The sequence below is a fragment of the Taudactylus pleione genome, unplaced genomic scaffold (genome assembly GCF_031769625.1).
Source record: "Taudactylus pleione unplaced genomic scaffold, aTauple2 ptg001441l, whole genome shotgun sequence".
In the NCBI taxonomy this organism is placed as follows: domain Eukaryota; kingdom Metazoa; phylum Chordata; class Amphibia; order Anura; family Myobatrachidae; genus Taudactylus; species Taudactylus pleione.
The window spans coordinates 853665-879291 of NW_028285840.1; the positions used below are offsets into that span (position 1 = coordinate 853665).

The 25627-nt window shown below is 47.9% G+C and overlaps 1 protein-coding gene across 7 annotated transcripts in view; it reads left to right on the forward strand.

Moving 5' to 3' along the window:
• EPHB2 (EPH receptor B2) overlaps positions 1-25627 on the forward strand; it is a 262683-nt gene that overhangs the window by 55476 nt on the left and 181580 nt on the right. For all 7 annotated transcript variants that reach the window (XM_088463735.1, XM_088463737.1, XM_088463739.1 and 4 more), the window contains exon 2: positions 15035-15099. In XM_088463735.1, coding sequence (XP_088319861.1) covers positions 15035-15099 — 65 coding nt within the window. The remainder of the gene's footprint in view (positions 1-15034; positions 15100-25627) is intronic.

The following is a 25627-nucleotide window of genomic DNA, read 5'->3' on the forward strand; positions in this document are numbered from 1 at the left end:
ACCTAGTAGATGGGCAGATTAGAGGCAGAGTCAGGGTCGGGTCTTGGGGGGGAGGGGGTAGATATCGGGGGATAGTATTGGGAAACAGGAGGAGGGTATTTGTCACAGGGGTGTGTGAGGGTTAGGCACAGTTTGGGGGTATTTATACGGGTGGACAGGGATAGATTTCAGTTTGATATTAACTGGAGGCAGGCAGGCACAGTATGAGGATTATATATCGGGGGAGGTGACAGACAATAGAGGTATATATCGGTTGGGTGAGGGAGATGGTGTCAGAGAGGCAGGCACAGTATGGGTGGTATATATCCGGGTGGTGGGTGGAAGTGACATGGTACCCAGGAGGCAGGGGCAGTAATAAGACAGTTCCAGTATAAAAGTTTATGCTGGACCGTAGCTAATGGATCCTCGATGGCAGGGACGTTATATACAGTCCCGTCTATATATAGGGTTATTCTGTGTCACACACATTTCTAGATTCTGTTACATGCAATAATAATAGTCTTCATTCTAGCACCCTGCACATGTCACAACCCGTGCAGTTCCTCTATCCTGCCTGGGGTGTCGCTCTCTGCTCTGGTGCTTCTAGCACACTCAGCTGATGCAGCAAACTGCTGACATTACGCAGTTTGTGCGCTAGAAGCACCAGATCAGAGAGCGACACCCCAGGCAGGAAATGGGAACTGCACGCGCTGTGACAGGTGCAGGGTGCTAGAATGAAGACTTTGTATCCGTATTTGGGGTATGTATAACTGGTTCTTATAGTCGTTACATTGTATAGAGAGTACAAATAGAGAGCTGATTTGTGTCCTATGTTGTTCTCCTGCTGTTTGTGCTGAGTAATTGCAGTTACTCCCATTACTGAGGGTGTCATTTACAGAACACGTCTGCACGGTTTGGAAATATAGAAGTACATAAATCTGCAATTCTCCTGCCTGTATATATATGAATGCGTGTGATGATTGCCAGCATCATACCCCCATAAGATTATAAACTCTAACGACTTCCTTTTTCATTGTTATGATCATTATAATTCTGCAGCGTTGCACATGGGATATACACAGTAACAGTGTAAAGTGACGTACTGTATCTAGGAACAACCTGCAGCAGTAAGATGACAGACTAGGCAGGACCAGGACATGGGGTGAGGGTAGGGCAGTCGGTGGTGAGTAGCAGGGAGCGGAGGCCGTCCTGCACTCAGTGAGCCTTCTCTCTCAGCCTCTTTTGCTCCTGCGTCCTCAGTTGCATGAAATTTGGGAGGTATACAGAAATGGTAGATACAATGCAGGTAATTGCCGTACATCAGTGCTGTCCAAGGATTTAAAGAAGAGGCTGTTCGATGTACTGTATGTTCTAACTACGTTTTGACTGCTATAAAGCCTATGTGACTTTATATTTATTTTATATATTTCCCTGGAGCTCACTCAAGGGTCTTGCTACACGGTTATGTAACTCCAGAACTGGCTATATATATATATATATATATATATATTTATATTTATTAAATTCTGGGACTCTCCAGTGGTCTCCAGTGCTCGCTGCAGGGCTATAGGACTCTCCAGTGCTCGCTGCAGGGCTATAGGACTCTCCAGTGCTCGCTGCAGGGCTATAGGACTCTCCAGTGCTCGCTGCAGGGCTATAGGACTCTCCAGTGCTCGCTGCAGGGCTATAGGACTCTCCAGTGCTCGCTGCAGGGCTATAGGACTCTCCAGTGCTCGCTGCAGGGCTATAGGACTCTCCAGTGCTCGCTGCAGGGCTATAGGACTCTCCAGTGCTCGCTGCAGGGCTATAGGACTCTCCAGTGCTCGCTGCAGGGCTATAGGACTCTCCAGTGCTCGCTGCAGGGCTATAGGACTCTCCAGTGCTCGCTGCAGGGCTATAGGACTCTCCAGTGCTCGCTGCAGGGCTATAGGACTCTCCAGTACTCGCTGCAGGGCTATAGGACTCTCCAGTGCTCGCTGCAGGGCTATAGGACTCTCCAGTGCTCGCTGCAGGGCTATAGGACTCTCCAGTGCTCGCTGCAGTAATATAGGATTATCCAGTGCTTGCTTGCAGGGTTATATATGATTCTCCAGAGCTCGCTGAAGGACTATATGACTCTACAGAGCTCGCTGCAGGATTATAGGACTCTACAGAGCTCGCTGAAGGACTATAGGATTCTCCAGTGCTTGCTGCAGTGCTATAGGATTCTATAGAGCTTGCTGCAGGGTTATATAGGATTCTCCAGAGCTTGCTGCAGGGTTATATAGGATTCTCCAGAGCTCGCTGCAGGACTATAGGATTCTCCAGAGCTCGCTGCAGGACTATAGGATTCTCCAATGCTTGCTGCAGGGTTATATAGGATTCTCCAGAGCTCGCTGCAGGACTTTAGGACTCTCCAGAGCTCACTGCATGATCTATTGAACTGTCTAGAGTTTGCTGTGGGGTTCTAGACCTTTCCAGTGCTTGTTGCTCTCTTTTACGTCTTGGTTGCAGAGCTCTCCGTATAACATGCTAAGGTTTCTAGATTCTGACATCTCAACTTTACTTCACTTTGTTCAACTCAATTGCACAACACTATTGAAAAGGTTTTCTCTGTCTTCTACCGTATCCAGAAACAGTCATTCAGCCCGTGCATACATAATATAGATGTAAGGGGTGCAGGGAACATGACGGGGTCGGTAGCAGTAGTCAATGTCACATGATCACCCATAATCCTGTGTGTCTACCCCAGTACTAGAGCTCACAGCTGCTGTGGGATAATGAGAGGATTAGCCAGGGCAGCATGCATTGATATGGCTCCTTGTGAATTAGTATTCAGGTCACATATAATCTATAGTCCGGTCACTGACCGGTAGTCTCCGATCTGTCACTCATCAGATGAATGGCAGCAATAGTGCTTCTGCTACTTGTGTTACTGACAGTTATGGAAACGTTAATATGGGACTGGCAATTGTTTTCTCACAATGCACTTTAATCAAATGAGCAGGATGGTAAGTAGGCACTGGTAGGTGAGTGTGAGTGTAGAGTGTGAGCTCTGCCGGACAGGATGGTAAGTAGGCACTGGTAGGTTAGTGTGAGTGTAGAGTGTGAGCTCTGCCGGACAGGATGGTAAGTAGGCACTGGTAGGTTAGTGTGAGTGTAGAGTTTGAGCTCTCCTGTACAGGATGGTAAGTAGGCACTGGTAGGTTAGTGTGAGTGTAGAGTGTGAGCTCTGCCGGACAGGATGGTAAGTAGGCACTGGTAGGTTAGTGTGAGTGTAGAGTTTGAGCTCTGCCGGACAGGATGGTAAGTAGGCACTGGTAGGTGAGTGTGAGTGTAGAGTGTAAGCTCTCCTGTACAGGATGGTAAGTAGGCACTGGTAGGTTAGTATGAGTGTATAGTGTGAGCTCTCCTGTACAGGATGGTAAGTAGGCACTGGTAGGTTAGTGTGAGAGTAGAGTGTGAGCTCTGTTGGACAGGATGGTAAGAAGGTACTGGTAGGTTAGTTTGTGTACAATACATTAGGATGGTAAGTATTCACTGGTAGGGTAGTTTGTTTACTATACAGTAGGATGGTAAGTAGGAACTGGTAGGGTAGTTTGTGTACTATACAGTAGGATGGTAAGTAGGCACTGGTAGGTTAGTTTGTGTACTATACAGTAGAATGGTAAGTAGGCACTGGAAGGTTAGTTTGTGTACTATACAGTAGGAAGTAGGATGGTAAGTAGGCACTGGTAGGTTAGTTTGTGTACTATACAGTAGGATGGTAAGTAGGCACTGGTAGGGTAGTTTGTGTACTATACAATAGGATTGTAAGAAGGCACTGGTAGGTTAGTTTGTGCGCTATACAGTAGGATGGTTAGTAGGCACTGGTAGGTTAGTTTGTGCGCTATACAGTAGGATGGTAAGTAGGCACTGGTAGGTTAGTTTGTGCGCTATACAGTAGGATGGTTAGTAGGCACTGGTAGGTTAGTTTGTGCGCTATACAGTAGGATGGTAAGTAGGCACTGGTAGGTTAGTTTGTGCGCTATACAGTAGGATGGTAAGTAGGCACTGGTAGGTTAGTTTGTGCGCTATACAGTAGGATGGTAAGTAGGCACTGGTAGGGTAGTTTGTGTACTATACAGTAGGAAGTAGGATGGTAAGAAGGTACTGGAAGGTTAGTTTGTGTACTATACAGTAGGATGGTAAGTAGGCACTGGTAGGTTAGTTTGTGCGCTATACAGTAGGATGGTAAGTAGGCACTCGTAGGGTAGTTTGTGTACTATACAGTAGGATGGTAAGTAGGCACTGGTAGGTTAGTTTGTGTACTATACAGTAGGATGGTAAGTAGGCACTCGTAGGGTAGTTTGTGTACTATACAGTAGGATGGTAAGTAGGCACTGGTAGGTTAGTTTGTGTACTATACAGTAGGATGGTAAGTAGGCACTGGTAGGGTTGTTTGTGTACTATACAGTAGGATGGTAAGTAGGCACTGGTAGGGTAGTTTGTGTACTATACAGTAGGATGGTAAGTAGGCACTGGTAGGGTAGTTTGTGTACTATACAGTAGGAAGTAGGATGGTAAGAAGGTACTGGTGGGTTAGTTTGTGTACTATACAGTAGGATGGTAATTATGCACTGGTAGGGTAGTTTGTGTACTATACAGTAGGATGGTAAGTAGGCACTGGCAGGGTAGTTTGTGTACTATACAGTAGGATGGTAAGTAGGCACTGGTAGGGTAGTTTGTGTACTATACAGTAGGATGGTAAGTAGGCACTCGTAGGGTAGTTTGTGTACTATACAGTAGGAAGTAGGATGGTGAGAAGGTACTGGAAGGTTAGTTTGTGTACTATACAGTAGGATGGTAAGTAGGCACTGGTAGGGTAGTTTGTGTACTATACAGTAGGATGGTAAGTAGGCACTGGCAGGTTAGTTTGTGTACTATACAGTAGGAAGTAGGATGGTAAGAAGGTACTGGTAGGTTAGTTTGTGTACTATACAGTAGGATGGTAAGTAGGCACTGGCAGGGTAGTTTGTGTACTATACAGTAGGATGGTAAGTAGGCACTGTAGGGTAGTTTGTGTACTATACAGTAGGATGGTAAGTAGGCACTGGTAGGTTAGTTTGTGTACTATACAGTAGGATGGTAAGAAGGTACTGGTAGGGTAGTTTGTGTACTATACAGTAGGATGGTAAGTAGGCACTGGTAGGGTAGTTTGTGTACTATACAGTAGGATGGTAAGTAGGCACTGGTAGGGTAGTTTGTGTACTATACAGTAGGATGGTAAGTAGGCACTGGTAGGGTAGTGTAGAGTGTGAGCTCTCCTGTACAGGATGGTAAGTAGGCACAGGGTAGGATTCCCCTGGGCGCTGTCCTCCCTTCCTTAGTCTCGGCCTCACAATAATGGCACCTACTCTTATTATATCGCCACAAAGCCGAAAGCCTCTAATGTGACCTGATCTTCACACGTTCTCTGAGATTTAGGTGTTTATAGGGCAGCTCCAGAAAATTGTCTTTTATTTTACTCGTTGTACGTATTCCGCTCTCCGCCATATTTACATTGACGGAGGGGGTCATCTATAGGTAGCTGGGTAAGGAACACCTCTAGTATCGGCATGGGTCCTCTAACAGGAACATTTATATAGCATGGTCTGCAGCGGTTCCTCTTCTCATCAAGCAGCAGATACGTGGAGTAATGGGGGAATAATTCTGGAGGGCTCTGCACAGGTCTGGACAGTGCAGAGCCCTCCAGGGCAGAAATGCTCTGCGTTGGCCCAGGGCCTCCATTATTGTGCAGGTCTGTGGTCCGCTCTGCGGAAGACTGATACATGTCACACGTTTAATTTCATGTAAATATCATATGACATCCACCCATCTGTACTGGTGGCATCCCAGATAGCAGTCATACAAATACTGCGTGCAGATAATTGCTGAGAGATTACCTCCATCTGACAGATTATATCTCTCATTATAAGGTTATACAGTTATACAGAAGTCATGCGATAATCACGCAGCATGTGTGTGCGACGACACGTTTGTAAGCTGTGCCTGGGGAGTTGCGTAGGTGGTTTTATTGGGGATGAAGAGACCTGATCAGTATCTGTGCCAAATCTTGCACAGCAATGTGACCGCTCCTCTGCCTGCATGGCGTGCTGGTGACTGGTGTGTGCAGGTATTGCCAGTAAGGTGATGGCACCAGAGCCGGGGGTAGGAACGTGGTTGCTAAGAGACGCTGTCTTAAATGTACCAACTTTCATGCCGGGTACACACTAGACTATGTCTAGCTTGTACGACATCGGCAGCAGCGGGACCCGGCTAGTGTGCCTGTATTGGCAAGTACCGGGGACGACGGTGGGGGGCCATGTTGCATTTGAAAGCATGGCCCCCGCTAACAGCTAACACCATCGCATGCAGGTCCGCCACGGCGAACGCGCGTCGTCAGCAACATAGCAGGTACACACTAGACGATGTTCCCGATATGAGGCTTTCATCCGCCGGATCAGACGACCTATCGTCTAGTGTGTACCCGGCTTTATGTCTAGGGGGTATGGTTACTAAAGTGCAGGTTTTTAGAAGTGGAGATGTTGCCCATAGCAACCAACCAGATTGTAGATATTATCTTCTAGAAAGTGCTAGATAAATGTTTAGTAGAATCTGGTGGGTTTCTATGGGCAACATCTCCACTTCTATAAATCCACACTTTAATAAATATACTCCTAGGTGTTCCACGGAAGACGCAATTCCATGGGGCACGTGTATCGGTTTTCGGATTTCAGACCCGATAATTATAATTTCTTATCACCACTGTTCGCGGCGGGAAGAAATTATATACATCCCGAATGTATCAAATACCAAATGCAGGAACGGGCTCGAGAGGTCTCTTCACTCCTCTATCAGGATCCCCCATGTGCGGCCTACTGACCCCTATAGGGGCTGCGGCTGCTATCGGAATAGAGGGGCTGTAGCAGATATCAGAGAAATCTGCTGCGACCCCTCCGTCATACATTGCTGTGATAGCTATATATGCAGGTATCCCCCCAAAAAGGGGGTTTTCCGGGGATATGTCACAAATAGGCCCCTATGTATTCATTTACATGGTCCAGTCTGGATGTGGCTGGCAGCGTATCTGTGTGTTACATTCCGACAATGCCCAGCACCGGGGAGGGTACCTCCCCGTGTTCTGCCCCACAGCTATTAGTTGGGCCCACCCGGTCCTCGGTGTAACGCACTGCTCAGGCTTTGGCTTTCGCCTGTGGAATGCTCTTTTCATGGGGCGCTGGGGACTTCTTGGATATGGACCCGAATTCTCCTTCCAAGATGCCTTATGAGGATCCCGCTCTGGGCCAGGAAAATTCCTCTGCTGAGGGAAGAAATAGCTGGCGGACAGACCCCAAATGGGACCCACTGAGCGCCATTAAAGCTGCAGTGAACATGTGAAGTGTGTTGCACCTATTCCTCCCATGTGTAGTTACTGCGCTCGGAACATGTAGAAGCGGATTACGTTGTCATTGCTAGCACAGCTTTAATGATTGATTTATCCAAACAGAAATACAGCCGTAACGACGTGTTCTCCTGTGCAACGTGTCCTCCGCTATCGCCCATTATGGCCCTCAGGAAGGGCTAGTAACCGTAGCATACAGGAGGCCTGGATTGCACAGCAGATCTCTCACATTGAGGACTGTGGGCCTGATTCAGAGCTGTTCGTAAGCGGCCGCTCGTTCGTTCCGAGCGATGTTTGCCCAACTGCGCATGCGTACGGATTTTAATACTCATGCGCGAACCAGTCAGTGCGGCTGAAAATCGTTTGTTCGCTAAATAGCGAATGCCTGCTATTTTGAGTGACAGGAGGAGGCCTATGTGGGTGGTAACAGGGGAAGGTGCTTGAAAACGGGGAGTGGAGATCCGAACGCAGGCGTGCTTAAAGGTCAAAACAGGCGTTTTATGGGTGTGCATAATTAATACAGCAGCGTCACTGACCACGTCACTGGGTTACTTTATAGTCAGAACTGCTCGCAAGATTGTGGTAGGAAAAACCAACCACAAGAATAGTGAGCAGTTCATACGCTGGTCGATGTACTCGATGAATCTAATAAATAGCGGACATGACGTAGGATGCGAGCGGCCAGGGGGCGTAGTTATCCAAAAAACAACCGCATGTTTTGTTCGCTCGTTCAGACATGGAGGCGTGAACAGACCGCAAAGAGCGAACGGTTCATTTGAATAGCCACCCCTTTTCCTGAACGACCGTCCACAAATAGCGTCCGGCTCTGAATCAGGCCCAGTATCCGGGAACTGTCAGTCCATCTGACCTTATGGAAGGAAGCCCCTGGTTTATGCATGTGATAGGGGAGATAGAATGTCCTTATTGACTTTGACCATGGTGGTGGCCAGTTATCATTACCCGGAGGCAGAGCGGCCTGGAGGTGTAATGATACAGATGTGTTCTCATACATCTAGCCTCAATACGCCACGCAACGCGACTTGCCTGGTGTGAGTGAGCCGCCATGTCCCGCGTTACTCTGCTAGCGACTGGCGTCTTTTTTTTTTGCCCAAAATGCATCTAAGTTGCGATACGATGTGATTCGGACGCACCAGCAGACTGCGCTGAGTAATGCGATATGTGACACTTTGTGAGCGAATGAGTCTGTATATGAAACACAACGGAACTTGGAATGAAAAAAAGCTGCGCCCGCTACGTTGTAGCCCTTTATATACAGATTGAAATATCTGCAGAGCAACCCTTTGCCCAGCGTATATATGCAGAGCGTCCCCTATTCCAGCATGTATGTGCAGAGCGTCCCATGTCCCAGCTCATATCTGTGGAGCGTCCAATGTCTCCATGTGAACAGTCTGTAAGGAGCGCCCCATGTTTCAGCGTGTCTCTGCAGAGCGACCCTTATCCCAGCAAATATATGCAGAGCAACCCCTATTCCAGCATGTATGTGCAGAGCGTCCCATGTCCCAAACAGATATCTGCAGAGCGTCCAATGTCTGTGAACAGTATGTACGGAGCACTCCATGTTTCAGCGTGTCTGCAGAGCAACCCTTATCCCAGCGTATATATGCAGAGCATCCCCTATTCCAGCATGTATGTGCAGAGCGTCCCATGTCCCTGCTCCTATCTGCAGAGCGTCCAATGTCTCAGTGTGAACAGTATGTACAGAGCACCCCATGTTTCAGCGTGTGTCTGCAGAGCGACCCTTATCCCAGTACGTATATGCAGAGCGACCCCTATTCCAGCATGTATGTGCAGAGGGTCCCATGTCCCAGCAGATATCTGCAGAGCATCTCTTATCCCAGTACGTATATACAGAGCGACCCCTATTCCAGCATGTATGTGCAGAGCGTCCCATGTCCCAGCAGATATCTGCAGAGCATCTCTTATCCCAGTACGTATATACAGAGCGACCCCTATTCCAGCATGTATGTGCAGAGCGTCCCATGTCCCAGCAGATATCTGCAGAGCGTCCAATGTCTCAGTGTGAACAGTATGTACGGAGCACCCCATGTTTCAGCGTGTGTCTGCAGAGCGACACTTATCCCAGTACGTATATGCAGAGCATCCCTTATCCCAACGTGTCTGAGCGGAGCATATGTGTTGCTGACGTCCGTGGTCAGTGTAGCAGTCTGGATGTTTTGTCCCTGTGCTCCTGGCAATGGTAAGACAGCCCGTGTGACAGCCGCCCCTCTCATTTTGTCAATGTATTGATTATGTGGCTTATCCAGACTGCGGTGCCATACAATCCCCATCCCTCCTCTGGCCTTAATCAATAGCAGGGACAGAATGAGCATGTGCCAGCGGGGGAGAGACCCTCGCCTGCTGGGATAATATGTTCTGCCTTCCATTAACTCCTCTCTGCCCCCGTCTCCCTGGGGAAACATCGATGTCTGACTGTAAAAGAGCCGACGATCGGATAGTAGCAATAGATACGGATAAGATGGGGGCTGGCACTCAGCAATTCCTGAAAATAAACCTGATTTTCTTACCATTTACGTCACATAACTGGAAATGTGAATGTTCTCTACATACTACAGTTATATCGGCATTAAAAGGCGTAGCTGTGTTTCCCTGCACGCTGCCATATGGATGGCTGCAGATAATATACACCTATCAACCAAAAACATTAGAACCACTGACAGTGAATAACATTGATTATCTCATTACAATGGCACCTGTCAAGTTCGAAGGGGGATTTACTGGGCAGGAAGTGGACACTCGGGACGATTCCATTGTTTTCTGTTCGGGCGTGTACAGCCGCGGGAGCACACATTTCTGCTCACAGCCCCCGGCCCGGCGAGCAGAAATGTGCGATAAGTCGGGAGTTTGGGCGCCAAAAGCAGGAATTCAGACTGGGAAACCCTGTCTATTCGGGCGCGACATGCCATTTATGCATGGGTGCCCAAAAACAGTTGAATATCGCACCTCGATCTCCCAACACTTTAGACAGGAGATAGGGTGCGGTAAGACAATTGAATTGCTCCCTTAGTTCTTGAAGTTGATGTGTTGGAAGCAGGAAAAATGGGCAAACATTATGGATCTGAGTGACTTTGACAAGTGCCAAATTGTGATGGCTAGGCGACCGTCTCCAAAGCGCTAGGTAATTGTGGTGTGTTCCCGGTATGCAGTGGATAGTACCTAACAACAGAAGTCGTCCAAGGAAGGACAACTGGTCACACAACTATATTGGTCTGTGGTTGAGAGAGTTGTTTGATTGAAAGAGAACACCTGTAAGTTTTGTGTGAACTGTGTAAAATGTAGAGTGTTTTTCATTTTGGTAGGACAGCATAGAGGGGCATAATCAGGTGGAATAGAAAAGAGGGGAGGTAACTGGGTAGAATAGCTTGGTGAGCGGGTTAAGGAGGTAGTTTAGGAATATAATAAGCTGCCTGAAGAGGTGACTTTTCAGGGAATCTTAGAAAAACCATGTGGGATTCCGGGGTAGCCTTGTGCGAGGGTGGGCATTCCGCAGAGTGGAAGCAGGTTAATGCTTGCACTTGCTTCATGAGTGCTGAAAAGGAATAAGCCCACTCTGATTTTGGTTATAGCTGTGCTAACACCGTCTATGGGGGTGCAGCCTGAATGTTGGTTCTTGGTTCTCCAGACAGTGCTGCTCTGGTGGCAATACGAGGTCCTCCACTAAATGCACGTCCTGTGATCATGATTATAATATGATCTAAAGGCCCCCATACATCAGCAATTGATTGCAGCAATCGTGCAATTTGCAATCGATGGTGTATAAAAATCTTTCCCTTTTTCAATCGATTGCAGAATTGCCACAATCAATTGAAAAAGGGAAAGATTTTTATACACCATCGATTGCAAATTGCACAGTTGCTGATGTATGGGGGCCTGAACTCTGTCCCCCTCCAGCCTGATGATTGGCTGGTGGAGGTCTCCACAGGTCTGTTTTGTTTCCTAGTTGGGTTTACAGAGGGCCTGAGAAGAGTAGCGTCCCTCCCCCCTACTCATTAATGCTGAGAGCTGCTGACATAATAAAACCTTTACCCTCTAATTCCCAGATTCAGCTCCTAATAACGCGCAGAATTTCTCTTCTCTCTAGATTGTCATCTCCTGGGATCGGGGTTGTATCTGTGTGTAATCCTGTGTGACACATTATTGTACTGCATTAGGGAAAGTGCTGGCATTGTGATCACACAGATATGCCCTCGTACACCCTTGCTCTCAGTGCGCCAGGGTCCCTGCAACTTTGCTATGGAAAGCGTAATTTTAGAAAAAAAAATTGTCTTATTCACACAGCTAAAGTGACAAGAAGTGACCACTGGGACTTGCTGTACTGGTACGTCTGTGTGCGACTAAATCGGTCACAAATCTACGTAAAAAAGATTCCGCTACAAGTGCCGCCGGCTCTTCCTCCCACCACGTTCCATTACGCTGAATCTGCAATTTGTACTTGGGTTGTACCAGTTTATTTGCCGTAGAAGTTGCCATCTACCTTTCCTGGTGCACTGGGAGCAGCCGTGTACTTCCCGTGTGATGGATCATTGCATGTTCGGACACGGTACACCATCGGGGAATGGTACCCTATCCCCTATATAGGCATGTCTCTACCTGTCCCGTGATGTACGGCCTCCATACTGAGTACTTCCTGTGTGATGGATCGCCACAGTGCCCGCCATGGGTAATGGTACCCTATCCCTATATAGGTATATCCCTATACTGTACCTGTCCTGTGATGTGTGCCCTCCATACCGTGTACTTCCTGTGTGATGGATCGCCACAGTGCCCCCCACCCATGGGTAAGGGTACCCTATCCCTATATAGGTATATCCCTATACTGTACCTGTCCTGTGAAGTGCGCCCTCCATACCGTGTACTTCCTGCGTGATGGATCACCACAGTGCCCCCCCCACCCACGGGTAATGGTACCGTATCCCTATATAGGTATATCCCTATACTGTACCTGTCCTGTGAAGTGCGCCCTCCATACCGTGTACTTCCTGTGTGATGGATCACCACAGTGCCCCCCCCACCCACGGGTAATGGTACCGTATCCCTATATAGGTATATCCCTATACTGTACCTGTCCTCTGAAGTGCGCCCTCCATACCGTGTACTTCCTGTGTGATGGATCACCACAGTGCCCCCCACGGGTAATGGTACCCTATCCCTATATAGGTATATCCCTATACTGTACCTGTCCTGTGAATTGCGCCCTCCATACCGTGTACTTCCTGTGTGATGGATCGCCACAGTGCCCCACCCATGGGTAAGGGTACCCTATCCCTATATAGGTATATCCCTATACTGTACCTGTCCTGTGAAGTGCGCCCTCCATACCGTGTACTTCCTGTGTGATGGATCACCACAGTGCCCCCCCCACCCACGGGTAATGGTACCGTATCCCTATATAGGTATATCCCTATACTGTACCTGTCCTCTGAAGTGCGCCCTCCATACTGTGTACTTCCTGTGTGATGGATCACCACAGTGCCCCCCACGGGTAATGGTACCGTATCCCTATATAGGTATATCCCTATACTGTACCTGTCCTGTGAAGTGCGCCCTCCATACCGTGTACTTCCTGTGTGATGGATCGCCACAGTGCCCCCCCCCATGGGTAATGGTACCCTATCCCTATATAGGTATATCCCTATACTGTGCCTGTCCTGTGAAGTGCGCCCTCCATACCGTGTACTTCCTGTGTGATGGATCGCCACAGTGCCCCCCTCCCACGGGTAATGGTACCCTATCCCTATATAGGTATATCCCTATACTGTACCTATCCTGTGAAGTGCGCCCTCCATACCGTGTACTTCCTGTGTGATGGATCGCCACAGTGCCCCCCACGGGTAATGGTACCCTATCCCTATATAGGTATATCCCTATACTGTACCTGTCCTGTGAAGTGCGCCCTCCATATCGTGTACTTCCTGTGTGATGGATCGCCACAGTGCCCCCCACCCACGGGTAAGGGTACCCTATCCCTATATAGGTATATCCCTATACTGTACCTGTCCTGTGAAGTGCGCCCTCCATACCGCGTACTTCCTGTGTGAGGGAATGAGGAATATGTATGGATTATGAGAGGCGGATGTAGCAGGATGCTGAGAGGGACGGGGGCCTGGGATGATGCAATGACTGAAGAATAAACCTCTGTATGTGTTTGGTAACCGCGATGCAGTGACCGGTTCTGTCCCCTTTATTTTCCCAGTAATAATCTGTTTATCCCGAGAGTCCGTGTGTGGAGCGATCTGTGCAGAGGATGCAAATAACGTATCATAAAGGAAGGAACAGTCAGCAGGTGCCCGAAGGGCCTCAATTTCTCATATAGACATTAATCTCCTGCAAGAAAATTAGAAAGTGGTTCCCGTTAATGTGTTCTATTTAGTTCTTCTACTGAGGGATAACTGGGGGTCTTGCAGTGTTACTGGCCCAGTACTGAGGGGTGAATGGAGGTCTCGCAGTGTTATTTGCCTCACAATGAGAAGTGACTGGAGGTCTAGCAAGGTGTAACCTGCCTCATACTGATGGGGTGTCTGGGGGTCTCACTGTTACCGGCCTCCTACTGAGCGGGGGACTGGAGGTCTCGCAGTGTTACTGACCTCATATTCAGAAGTGACTGGAGGTCTCGCAGTGTTATTGGCCTCATACTGAGAAGTGACTGGAGGTCTCGCAGTGTTACCGGCCTCCTACTGAGGGGTGACTGGAGGTCTTGCAGTGTTACGGGGTTCATACTGAGGGGGAACTGGGGGTCTTGTGGTGTTACTGGCCCAGTACTGAGGGGTGACTGGAGGTCTCACAGTGTTATTTGCCTCACAATGAGAAGTGACTGGAGGTCTAGCAAGGTGTAACCTGCCTCATACTGATGGGGTGTCTGGGGGTCTCACTGTTACCGGCCTCCTACTGAGCGGGAGACTGGAGGTCTCGCAGTGTTACTGACCTCATATTCAGAAGTGACTGGAGGTCTCGCAGTGTTATTGGCCTCATACTGAGAAGTGACTGGAGGTCTCGCAGTGTTACCGGCCTCCTACTGAGGGGTGACTGGAGGTCTCGCAGTGTTACCGGGTTCATACTGAGGGGGAACTGGGGGTCTTGTGGTGTTACCGGCCTCATACTGAGGGGTGACTGGAGGTCTCGCAGTGTTACCGGCCTCATACTGAGGGGTGACTGGAGGTCTCGCAGTGTTACCGGGTTCATACTGAGGGGGAACTGGGGGTCTTGTGATGTTACCGGCCTCATACTGAGGCGGGGACAGGGGGTTTCACAGTGTTACTGGCCTCATATCAAGGGGTGCTGGGAGTCTCGCAGTCTTACTGGAGCTTTCTTGCCTAGATGGATGGTCATTAGTTATAATGTGATAAATTGGGTCTTTTAATTCATCCCTGCATCGAACATTAGGCGCTGCTGAATCATGTAGAGATATGCGTAGAACATAAGATGGGAATACGTTTTATAAATATAATGTATATGTGATACGTTAATGTACAATGTATCACCTGTTACTGGTTTAATAGAGTACTAATCAACCTTTGTCTGCCATGGCATCCTGGGACTTGTAGTGCCACCAGTTACCTACCTCTGTACTAATTCCGCATCTTCAGACACTAATGTTTCTCCTGTTTCCTTTTCTAGAAACCTTAATGGATTCTACCACAGCGACGGCAGAATTGCGCTGGACTGTACATCCGTCATCTGGGGTGAGTTTGCCGTGGTGTGATTGTGTATTTCTGCGTCTCACCTGTAGATTGAGGAGACGCTGCTATAGAATCAGGGAAACTTTTGTGTTATCAGCTGGATCTCGATCATATAGCGGCGTGTGGAGTCACAGGTGACATTAATTAAAGCCGTTGATGTGTCATCCAGCAGACTATGACATCACAGCGTCAGTATGTCTGATAGTCTCCCCTCTGTCATTACGGATATGTATGTAAGGAAAGAACAGGCCGGTTAATGCTTGATATTATATAAGCCGGTGACAGATCTATTATGTCTAGTTAATGAGCTGCTATCGCCTATAGAGAGGAGAATGCCCCAAGTTCAGGCTGAAACGATATTCCTGAGAATACAGCCCCTCAGATCATTAGGATAACTGGATACAGAGATAAAATATAAGAATAGGAGAGATCATATGTTGGCTCATTGTGCCCTTATTGGTTCCGCCCACAAAAAGGCGGCCACCCCGTATACAAGTATTAGGGCGGTTGGATGCTCTTGACAAAGTTAAGTATTCTTGAATTACGTAACAGGTGAGAGACACTTTAAGTATGTGACTGACGCTGTGCTGGGTGAGTGTCACTGTAGTGGGTGAATTTCACTGTAAGTTGCAGATGAGTGGCTCTCTGTAGCGGGTGAGTGATGCTGCAGCTGGTGAGTGATTCTGAGGCGGATGAGTGACTCTTCTGTAACAGGTGAGTGACGCAGTGGTGGATGAGTGACTCTTATGTAACGGGTGAGTGACGCTTTGGCAGATGAGTGACTCTTCTGTAACGGATGAGTGACACTGTGGTGAATGAGTGACGCTGTGGCCGGTGAATTACTATCTAAGTAGCAGTTGAGTGACTCTTCTGTAACAGGTGAGTGACGCAGTGGTGGATGAGTGACTCTTATGTAACGGGTGAGTGACGCTTTGGCAGATGAGTGACTCTTCTGTAACGGATGAGTGACACTGTGGTGAATGAGTGACGCTGTGGCCGGTGAATTACTATCTAAGTAGCAGTTGAGTGACTCTTCTGTAACAGGTGAGTGACGCTGTGGTGGATGAGTGACTCTTCTGTAACAGGTGAGTGACGCTGTGGTGGATGAGTGACTCTTCTGTAACGTGTGAGTGACACTGGTGGACGAGTGACTTCTGTAACGGGTGAGTGACGCTGGCGGATGAGTGACTCTTCTGTAACAGATGAGTGACGCTATGGTAGATGAGTGACTCTTCTGTTACGGGTGAGTGACGCTGTGGTGGATGAGTGACTCTTCTGTAACAGGTGAGTGACGCTGTGGTGGATGAGCGACTCTTCTGTAACAGGTGAGTGACGCTGTGGTGGATGAGCGACTCTTCTGTAACAGGTGAGTACCGCTGTGGTGGATGAGTGACTCTTCTGTAACAGGTGAGTGACTCTTCTGTAATGGATGAGTGACACTGTAGCAGTCGAGTGACTCTTCTGTAACAGGTGAGTGACGCAGTGGTGGAGGAGTGACTCTTATGTAACGGGTGAGTGACGCTTTGGCGGATGAGTGACTCTTCTGCAATGGGTGAGTGACACTGTGGCAGATAAGTGACTCTTCTGTAACGCATGAGTGATGCTGTGGTGAATGAGTGACGCTGTGGCTGCTGAATTACTCTCTAAGTAGCAGTTGAGTGACTCTTCTGTAACAGGTGAGTGACGCTGTGGTGGATGAGTGACTCTTATGTAACGGGTGAGTGACGCTTTGGCGGATGAGTGACTCTTCTGCAATGGGTGAGTGACACTGTGGCAGATAAGTGACTCTACTGTAATGGATGAGTGACGCTGTGGTGGATGAGGGACTCTTCTGCAACAGGTGAGTGATGTTGTGGTGTATAAGTGACTCTTCTGTAACAGATGAGTGACTTCTGTAATGGATGAGTGACTTCTGTAACAGGTGAGTGACGCTGTGATGGATAAGTGACTTTTGTGAAGGGTGAGTGATGCTTTGGCAGATGAGTGACTTCTGTAACAGGTGAGTGAGGCTGTGGTGGATGAGTGACTCTTCTGTAACGGGTGAGTGACGCTGTGGTGGATAAGTGACTTCTGTAAAGGGTGAGTGACGCTGTGGTGGATGAGTGACTCTTCTGTAACATGTGAGTGGCGCTGGTGGATGAGTGACTTTTCTGTAACAGGTGTGTGACGCTGTGGTGGATGAGTGACTCTTCTGTAACGTGTGAGTGATGCTGGCGGATGAGTGACTCTTCTGTAACAGGTGAGTGACGCTGTGGTGGTTGAGTGACTCTTTTGTAACAGGTGAGTGACACTGTGGTGGATGAGTGACTCTTCTGTAACGTGTGAGTGACGCTGGCGGATGAGTGACTCTTCTGTAACAGGTGAGTGACGCTGTGGTGGATGAGTGACTCTTCTGTTACGGGTGAGTGACGCTGTGGTGGATGAGTGACTCTTCTGTAACGTGTGAGTGATGCTGGCGGATGAGTGACTCCTCTGTAACAGGTGAGTGACGCTGGTGGACGAGTGACTCTTCTGTAACAGGTGAGTGACGCTGTGGTGGATGAGTGACTCTTCTGTAACGGGTGAGTGACGCTGGTGGATGAGTGACTCTTCTGTAACGGGTGAGTGACACTGTGGTGGATGAGTGACTCTTCTGTAACAGGTGAGTGACGCTGTGGTGGATGAGTGACTCTTCTGTAACGGGTGAGTGATGCTGGTAGATGAGTGACTCTTCTGTAAGGGGTGAGTGACGCTGGTGGATGAGTGACTCTTCTGTAACAGGTGAGTGACACTGTGGTGGATGAGTGACTTCTGTAACAGGTGAGTGACGCTGTGGTGGATGAGTGACTCTTCTGTAACGGGGGAGTGATGCTGGTGGATGAGTGACTCTTCTGTAAGGGGTGAGTGACGCTGGTGGATGAGTGAGTCTTCTGTAACGGGTGAGTGACGCTGGTGGATGAGTGAGTCTTCTGTAACGGGTGAGTGACGCTGGTGGATGAGTGACTCTTCTGTAACGGGTGAGTGACGCTGGTGGACGAGTGACTCTTCTGTAACAGGTGAGTGACGCTGTGGTGGATGAGTGACTCTTCTGTAACGGGTGAGTGACGCTGGTGGATGAGTGACTCTTCTGTAACGGGTGAGTGACGCTGGTGGATGAGTGACTCTTCTGTAACAGGTGAGTGACGCTGTGGTGGATGAGTGACTCTTCTGTAACAGGTGAGTGACGCTGTGGTGGATGAGTGACTCTTCTGTAACAGGTGAGTGACGCTGTGGTGGATGAGTGACTCTTCTGTAACAGGTGAGTGACGCTGTGGTGGATGAGTGACTCTTCTGTAACAGGTGAGTGACGCTGTGGTGGATGAGTGACTCTTCTGTAAGGGGTGAGTGATGCTGGTGGATGGGTGAGTGATGCTGGTGGATGAGTGACTCTTCTGTAACGGGTGAGTGACGCAGTGGTGGATGAGTGACTCTAATGTAACGGGTGAGTGACGCTTTGGCGGATGAGTGACTCTTCTGCAATGGGTGAGTGACACTGTGGCAGATAAGTGACTCTTCTGTAACGCATGAGTGATGCTGTGGTGAATGAGTGACGCTGTGGCTGCTGAATTACTCTCTAAGTAGCAGTTGAGTGACTCTTCTGTAACAGGTGAGTGACGCTGTGGTGGATGAGTGACTCTACTGTAATGGATGAGTGACGCTGTGGTGGATGAGTGACTCTTCTGCAACAGGTGAGTGATGTTGTGGTGTATAAGTGACTCTTCTGTAGCAGATGAGTGACTTCTGTAATGGATGAGTGACTTCTGTAACAGGTGAGTGACGCTGTGATGGATAAGTGACTTTTGTGAAGGGTGAGTGATGCTTTGGCAGATGAGTGACTTCTGTAACAGGTGAGTGAGGCTGTGGTGGATGAGTGACTCTTCTGTAACGGGTGAGTGACGCTGTGGTGGATAAGTGACTTCTGTAAAGGGTGAGTGACGCTGTGGTGGATGAGTGACTCTTCTGTAACATGTGAGTGGCGCTGGTGGATGAGTGACTCTTCTGTAACAGGTGTGTGACGCTGTGGTGGATGAGTGACTCTTCTGTAACGTGTGAGTGATGCTGGCGGATGAGTGACTCTTCTGTAACAGGTGAGTGACGCTGTGGTGGATGAGTGACTCTTTTGTAACAGGTGAGTGACACTGTGGTGGATGAGTGACTCTTCTGTAACGTGTGAGTGACGCTGGCGGATGAGTGACTCTTCTGTAACAGGTGAGTGACGCTGTGGTGGATGAGTGACTCTTCTGTTACGGGTGAGTGACGCTGTGGTGGATGAGTGACTATTATGTAACGGGTGAGTGATGCTGGTGGATGAGTGACTCTTCTGTAAGGGGTGAGTGACGCTGGTGGATGAGTGAGTCTTCTGTAACGGGTGAGTGACGCTGTGCTGGATGAGTGACTCTTCTGTAACTGGTGAGTGACGCTGTGGTGGATGAGTGACTCTTCTGTAACGTGTGAGTGATGCTGGTGGATGAGTGACTATTATGTAACGGGTGAGTGACGCTGGTGGATGAGTGACTCTTCTGTAACGGGTGAGTGACGCTGGTGGATGAGTGAGTCTTCTGTAACGGGTGAGTGACGCTGGTGGATGAGTGAGTCTTCTGTAACGGGTGAGTGACGCTGGTGGATGAGTGACTCTTCTGTAACGGGTGAGTGACGCTGGTGGACGAGTGACTCTTCTGTAACAGGTGAGTGACGCTGTGGTGGATGAGTGACTCTTCTGTAACGGGTGAGTGACGCTGGTGGATGAGTGACTCTTCTGTAACGGGTGAGTGACGCTGGTGGATGAGTGACTCTTCTGTAACGGGTGAGTGACGCTGGTGGATGAGTGACTCTTCTGTAACAGGTGAGTGACGCTGTGGTGGATGAGTGACTCTTCTGTAACAGGTGAGTGACGCTGTGGTGGATGAGTGACTCTTCTGTAACAGGTGAGTGATGCTGTGGTGGATGAGTGACTCTTCTGTAACAGGTGAGTGATGCTGTGGTGGATGAGTGACTCTTCTGTAAGGGGTGAGTGATGCTGGTGGATGGGTGAGTGATGCTGGTGGATGAGTGACTCTTCTGTAAGGGGTGAGTGATGCTTTGGCGGATGAGCGACTTCTGTAACGAGTGAGTGACACCGTGGCGGATGAATGACGCTATAAGCAGCTGGTGTAGGACGTTATGGCGGGTGAATGGCTGTGTGGGACAGTCCGCTGTAAGTTTTCACATGCTGTGGAATAGCCGGGTGTAGAGCGAGGCGCTTCCCACTCAGCGCAGATCGCGGTTTTGTTTCCACAAAGAGGGGAAGAAACAAATGTGCAAAATTACTTTTATTCTTTCACTTCTGAACTTGAATAGAAGCCTGAAAAAGTGAAAAATGAAGATGTTTCTTTCAATTTCACAGGCAGAGCCTGACAAGTCCGCTCACCCCCAGCCCCCGCTGCGCCCCTGGATCACAGCCAAATGCTCCTTTTGACACAATCGCTGAAACTTAGTTGGCATAAGAATAGAATCTGTCAAGAAAGGAGAGATTAAAATCTGTCAGACAAAACACCCCTCCCCCTCTCCCGGACTTCGCAAAGGCCTAGTCTGAAAACAGCTACCAGCCTCCGAAGGCTGCTGAACCGTCATCCACCATCGGCTGCTATTGCCGAGCAAGGTCTCTCTCTCTCTCTCTCTCTGGCTTTGATCAATGGAAAGCGGTTGTAAAAAAAAATGATTGGTTCTCAAAGGCTGAGGTTACGGGGGCCAAACTCCCTTTTTCCCACTTCTGTAGAAATCCCCCATATGCAATCCCAGGCAGCCCCCCTATGTCGGCCATGTTGTTCTCCCTTTATCTCCGTCTCCATATTTCACCTTTATCTCTCCTCCTCCCCAATCTGCTAATGAGGCCGGTGGGCCTGTTGTAAACTGTCTGAATGCATTATTTTGCTTGTCTTGAGTCCTCGGCATGTTAATTAGAGGGGTAGGAGAAAGGCAGAGAGTCCTAATTAAGCTCTGGAGAAGCATGGGGCCTGTGACAAGGGGGTGACTTTCCTGGCCTGGAAGCCTCTGAGTGTCACATTTGCAGGGATTAGCGGAGCTGCACCTCACAATAAAGGCTTTCCAGAGACCGGCCTCGCTCCCCCCCCCCCACCCTACGTGGCATAATTTCAGGTTATTTGGTAGTGCTGTTTGCACAGAAGGCCGGTTACCATGGTGACGGAGCGGCTGTATCGAGGAGGATGAAGCCACCGGTTACCCCTGTCCAGCAGGGACAGCAATTTACTCTTCTCTCTGTTGAAGACGATGCTGGATTCTATACAGCAGAAACACATGGGGGCTCATCAGCGCTGTGCATGGGAATATTACAAAGCATATACACCACAGACATGTACTAATAGTGACATGACATTGACTGGTTGTCCCAGAAATACGTATAAATGGCGATGGGTGTAGTCAAAGTAACAGCGCATCAAGGTGGCAGCGCAGACACAGAATGGCGATTTTACAGGACATGGTAACGTAAGTCTGTGCGCAATGGCGGTATGATGGTAACCGCTCCCCAGTACGTTATTTCCGGTATTATCTGCAGTTCTCAGGTATAATAATTGTATACAGAACCCGCGGAAATGAGGTGTCCCCTCCCGCTCTGACCCTCGACCGAGGATAGAGAACATTAACCAGCAATTCACTACTCATTTATATGTACATTAGCACCATAGACATACAACGCCATCCAAGTGCTCTTGAAAAGAGAATCTCCCATAGGGATCCTTCATCCACTTACTAATACTTAATTTGCAGAATCATTTAGTTCACATGGAGCTGGAGACGTTCCCTCTAGAGGACCTTCTATCCCACATACTGCAGGCCTTGGTCATAGGAATGACCGTAAGGTTTCTGCTGCAATTATAGACATTGTTCCCCCAAACATACTACACATGTAGCCACTACTCAATCTGACCCGACACAGTGAGTCTGGACTGTACATTTCCATGGCACATATGTGCATGGTCTATGTAAATGCTGCCTGTATGTGCATGATTTCTGTGTGTACTACATGTATGTGTATGGTCTTTGTTTATACTACATGTATATGTATGATTTATATTTGGGTGTGCATGTCTGATCTCTGTGCTGCATGTATGTGTGATCTGTGTGTGAGCTGTATGTATGTGGACTTAACATAAATGTGTGTTGCATGTATGAGTATGAGCTGTGCATGCTACTTGTATGTGTAAGAACTGTGATTGCTTATATGTATAATCTGTGCTGCATGTATGTGTATGATCTGTGTGTGCTGGATGTATGTACGATATCTGTGCTACATGTATGTATATAACCTGTCTACTTCATGTATGTGTGTGTACTGCATGTATGTGTATGAAGTGTCTGCCTCATGTGTGTGCTGCATCTTTGTGTATGATCTGTGTGTGCTGCATGTATGTATATGTGTGTGCTATATATATATATATATGTGTATGATCTGTGTTAGCTACATGTATATGTATGATCTGTGTGTGTGCTGCATGTATGTACTGTGTGTGGGCTGCATGCATGTGTATGATCTGTGTGTGCTGCTTGTATGTGCTTGATCTGTGTCCTATATTTATATTTACGTGTGTATGTGCTGCTTGTATGTGTTTGATCTGTGTGCATGCTGCATATATGTGTGTGTGTGTGTGTGTGTGTGTGACGTGTGCATGATGCATGCATGTGTATATTTGATATGTGGGTGTGCTGCATGTATGTGTATGATGTGGGTGTGCTGCATGTATGTGTATATGATATGTGGGTATGCTGCATTTATGTGTATTATCTGTGTGTGTGCTGCATGCTTGTGTATATGATATGTGTGTGTGCTGCATGTATGTGTATATGATATGTGAGTATGCTGCATGCATGTGTATGATCTGTGTGCGTGATCCATGTATATGTATGATCTGTGTGCTGCATGTATGTGTATGATCTGTGAGTGTGTTGCTTGTATGTGTAAGATCTGTGTGCATGCTGCATATATGTGTGATGTGTACATGCTGCATGTATGTGTATTATTTGTGTGCTGCATATATTCATGTATATATTTGATATGTGGGTGTGCTGCATGCATGTGTGTATGATATGTGGGTGTGCTGCATGTATGTATGCATGTTCTGTGTGTGCTGCATTCATGTGTATATGATATGTGGGTGTGCTGCATTTATGTGTGTGATTTGTGTGTGTGCTGCATGCATGTGTATATGATATGTGAGTGTGCTGCATGTATGTGTATTATCTGTGTGTGATATCCATGTATATGTATGATCTGTGTGCTTGCTGCATGTATGTGTATGATCTGTGAGTGTGCTGCATGTATGTGTGATGTGTACATGCTGCATGTATGTGTATTATCTGTGTGCTGCATGTATGTGTATGATCTGTATGTGTGCTGCATGTATGTGTGTGATGTGTGTGTGCTGCATGTATGTGTGTGATCTGTGTGTGTGCTGCATGTATGTGTAAGATCTGTGTGTGTGCTGCATGTATGTGTATGATCAGTGTGCCGCATGTATGTGTATGATCTGTGTGCCGCATGTATGTGTATGATCTGTGTGCCGCATGTATGTGTATGATCTGTATGTATATGTATGATCTGTGTGCTACATGTATGTGTATGATCTGTGTGTGTGCTGCATGCATGTGTATATGATATGTGGGTGTGCTGCATGTATGTATGCATGTTCTGTGTGTGCTGCATTCATGTGTATATGATATGTGGGTGTGCTGCATTTATGTGTATGATTTGTGTGTGTGCTGCATGCATGTGTATATAATATGTGGGTGTGCTGCATGTATGTGTATATGACATGTGAGTGTGCTGCATGTATGTGTATTATCTGTGTGTGATATCCATGTATATGAATGATCTGTGTGCTTGCATGTATGTGTATGATCTGTGAGTGTGCTGCTTGTATGTGTATGATCTGTGTTCATGCTGCATATATGTGTGATGTGTACATGCTGCATGTATGTGTATTATCTGTGTGCTGCATGTATGTGTATGATCTGTATGTGTGCTGCATGTATGTGTGTGATGTGTGTGTGTGCTGTATGTATGTGTGTGATATGTGTGTGTGCTTCATGTATGTGTATGATCTGTGTGTGCTGCATGTATGTGTATGATCTGTGTGCCGCATGTATGTGTATGATCTGTGTGCCGCATGTATGTGTATGATCTGTGTGCTGCATGTATGTGTAAGATCTGTGTGTGTGCTGCATGTATGTGTATGATCAGTGTGCCGCATGTATGTGTATGATCTGTGTGCCGCATGTATGTGTATGATCTGTGTGCCGCATGTATGTGTATGATCTGTGTGCTGCATGTATGTGTATGATCTGTGTGTGTGCTGCATGTATGTGTATGATCTGTGTGCCGCACGTATGTGTATGATCTGTATGTATGTGTATGATCTGTGTGTGTGCTGCATGTATGTGTATGATCTGTGTGCCGCATGTATGTGTATGATCTGTATGTATGTGTATGATCTGTGTACATGCTGATCAATTCCATAATATTATTATATAAAACTGTGAGTAATAATATATCTGGCTTAATTCATGGGGAATGCAAGATTTTACTTACTGACCAGGAATAGTGTAATAATACAGAGTACCTGTTACTAGCGGAGCGGAGAATCTACATTACTGTCACCTTAATGTTCACTGCGGACTTAGAGGAGTTTTATTATTTATCATTTCCAGTGTCGTCCTTATAATTTCTCCTTTTCTCATATTATTATGCTCTCAGAGGACACGGCTGCTGCCCCCGATGCCTCCCCCTGCGTCCCCCCCATCTCTTCCCACCGATCTTGGTGCAGAGAGATCCAGCGCCCCCATCCCCCCTCCTCTCTCAATTCTGGGCGAGATTATCTCTTATTGTCTGCATTAGTAGGTGGCCCAGGTGACATTATGACGGCGCAGGTGACGACCCCCTATCTGTGTGTAGTCAGGTTGTAACATGTGTGAAATCCCCGCTGTCTGACATTCCAGTTCTCATCATCTCACTGACATCACATAGCAGGTGTCAGAGGCCTGAGCGTTAACCCCTCCATGCCCAGACACTCCCTGCATAGTCTTACCTCTCGCACTCACAACAGTGGCGCTGGAAAGTCATTTGGGTGAAAGTTCTGATTTTGCAGGATTTTACACAATATACATATATATATATATATTAATATATATATCTCCATTCAGGTGCCATTAGTTCTCAGTCCCCCTCCTCCCCCACCTGAGGCTGTTTTGAAGTGCGTGCACCTTGGTGGAGGGAGAGAGGGATCTCCTGGCTGCAGGACTTGGCTAATTTTAGTGACAGGCCCCTTTTTCGAGCCACTGACAGACATGTGGGAGCAATTAAAGAACGGCCTCTCTGAGTGTTGCTCGGAATGATGCAGCGCAGAGCGGGAACATCTTGTCGTCTCCCTCGCTGCCGTCTTCTGGGGTTTCAGGATTTCAAGAGGTGTTTGTTTGAACAGCCGCCATCCAGGAATGTGCCGCTTTACACTGTTCTCCAAGT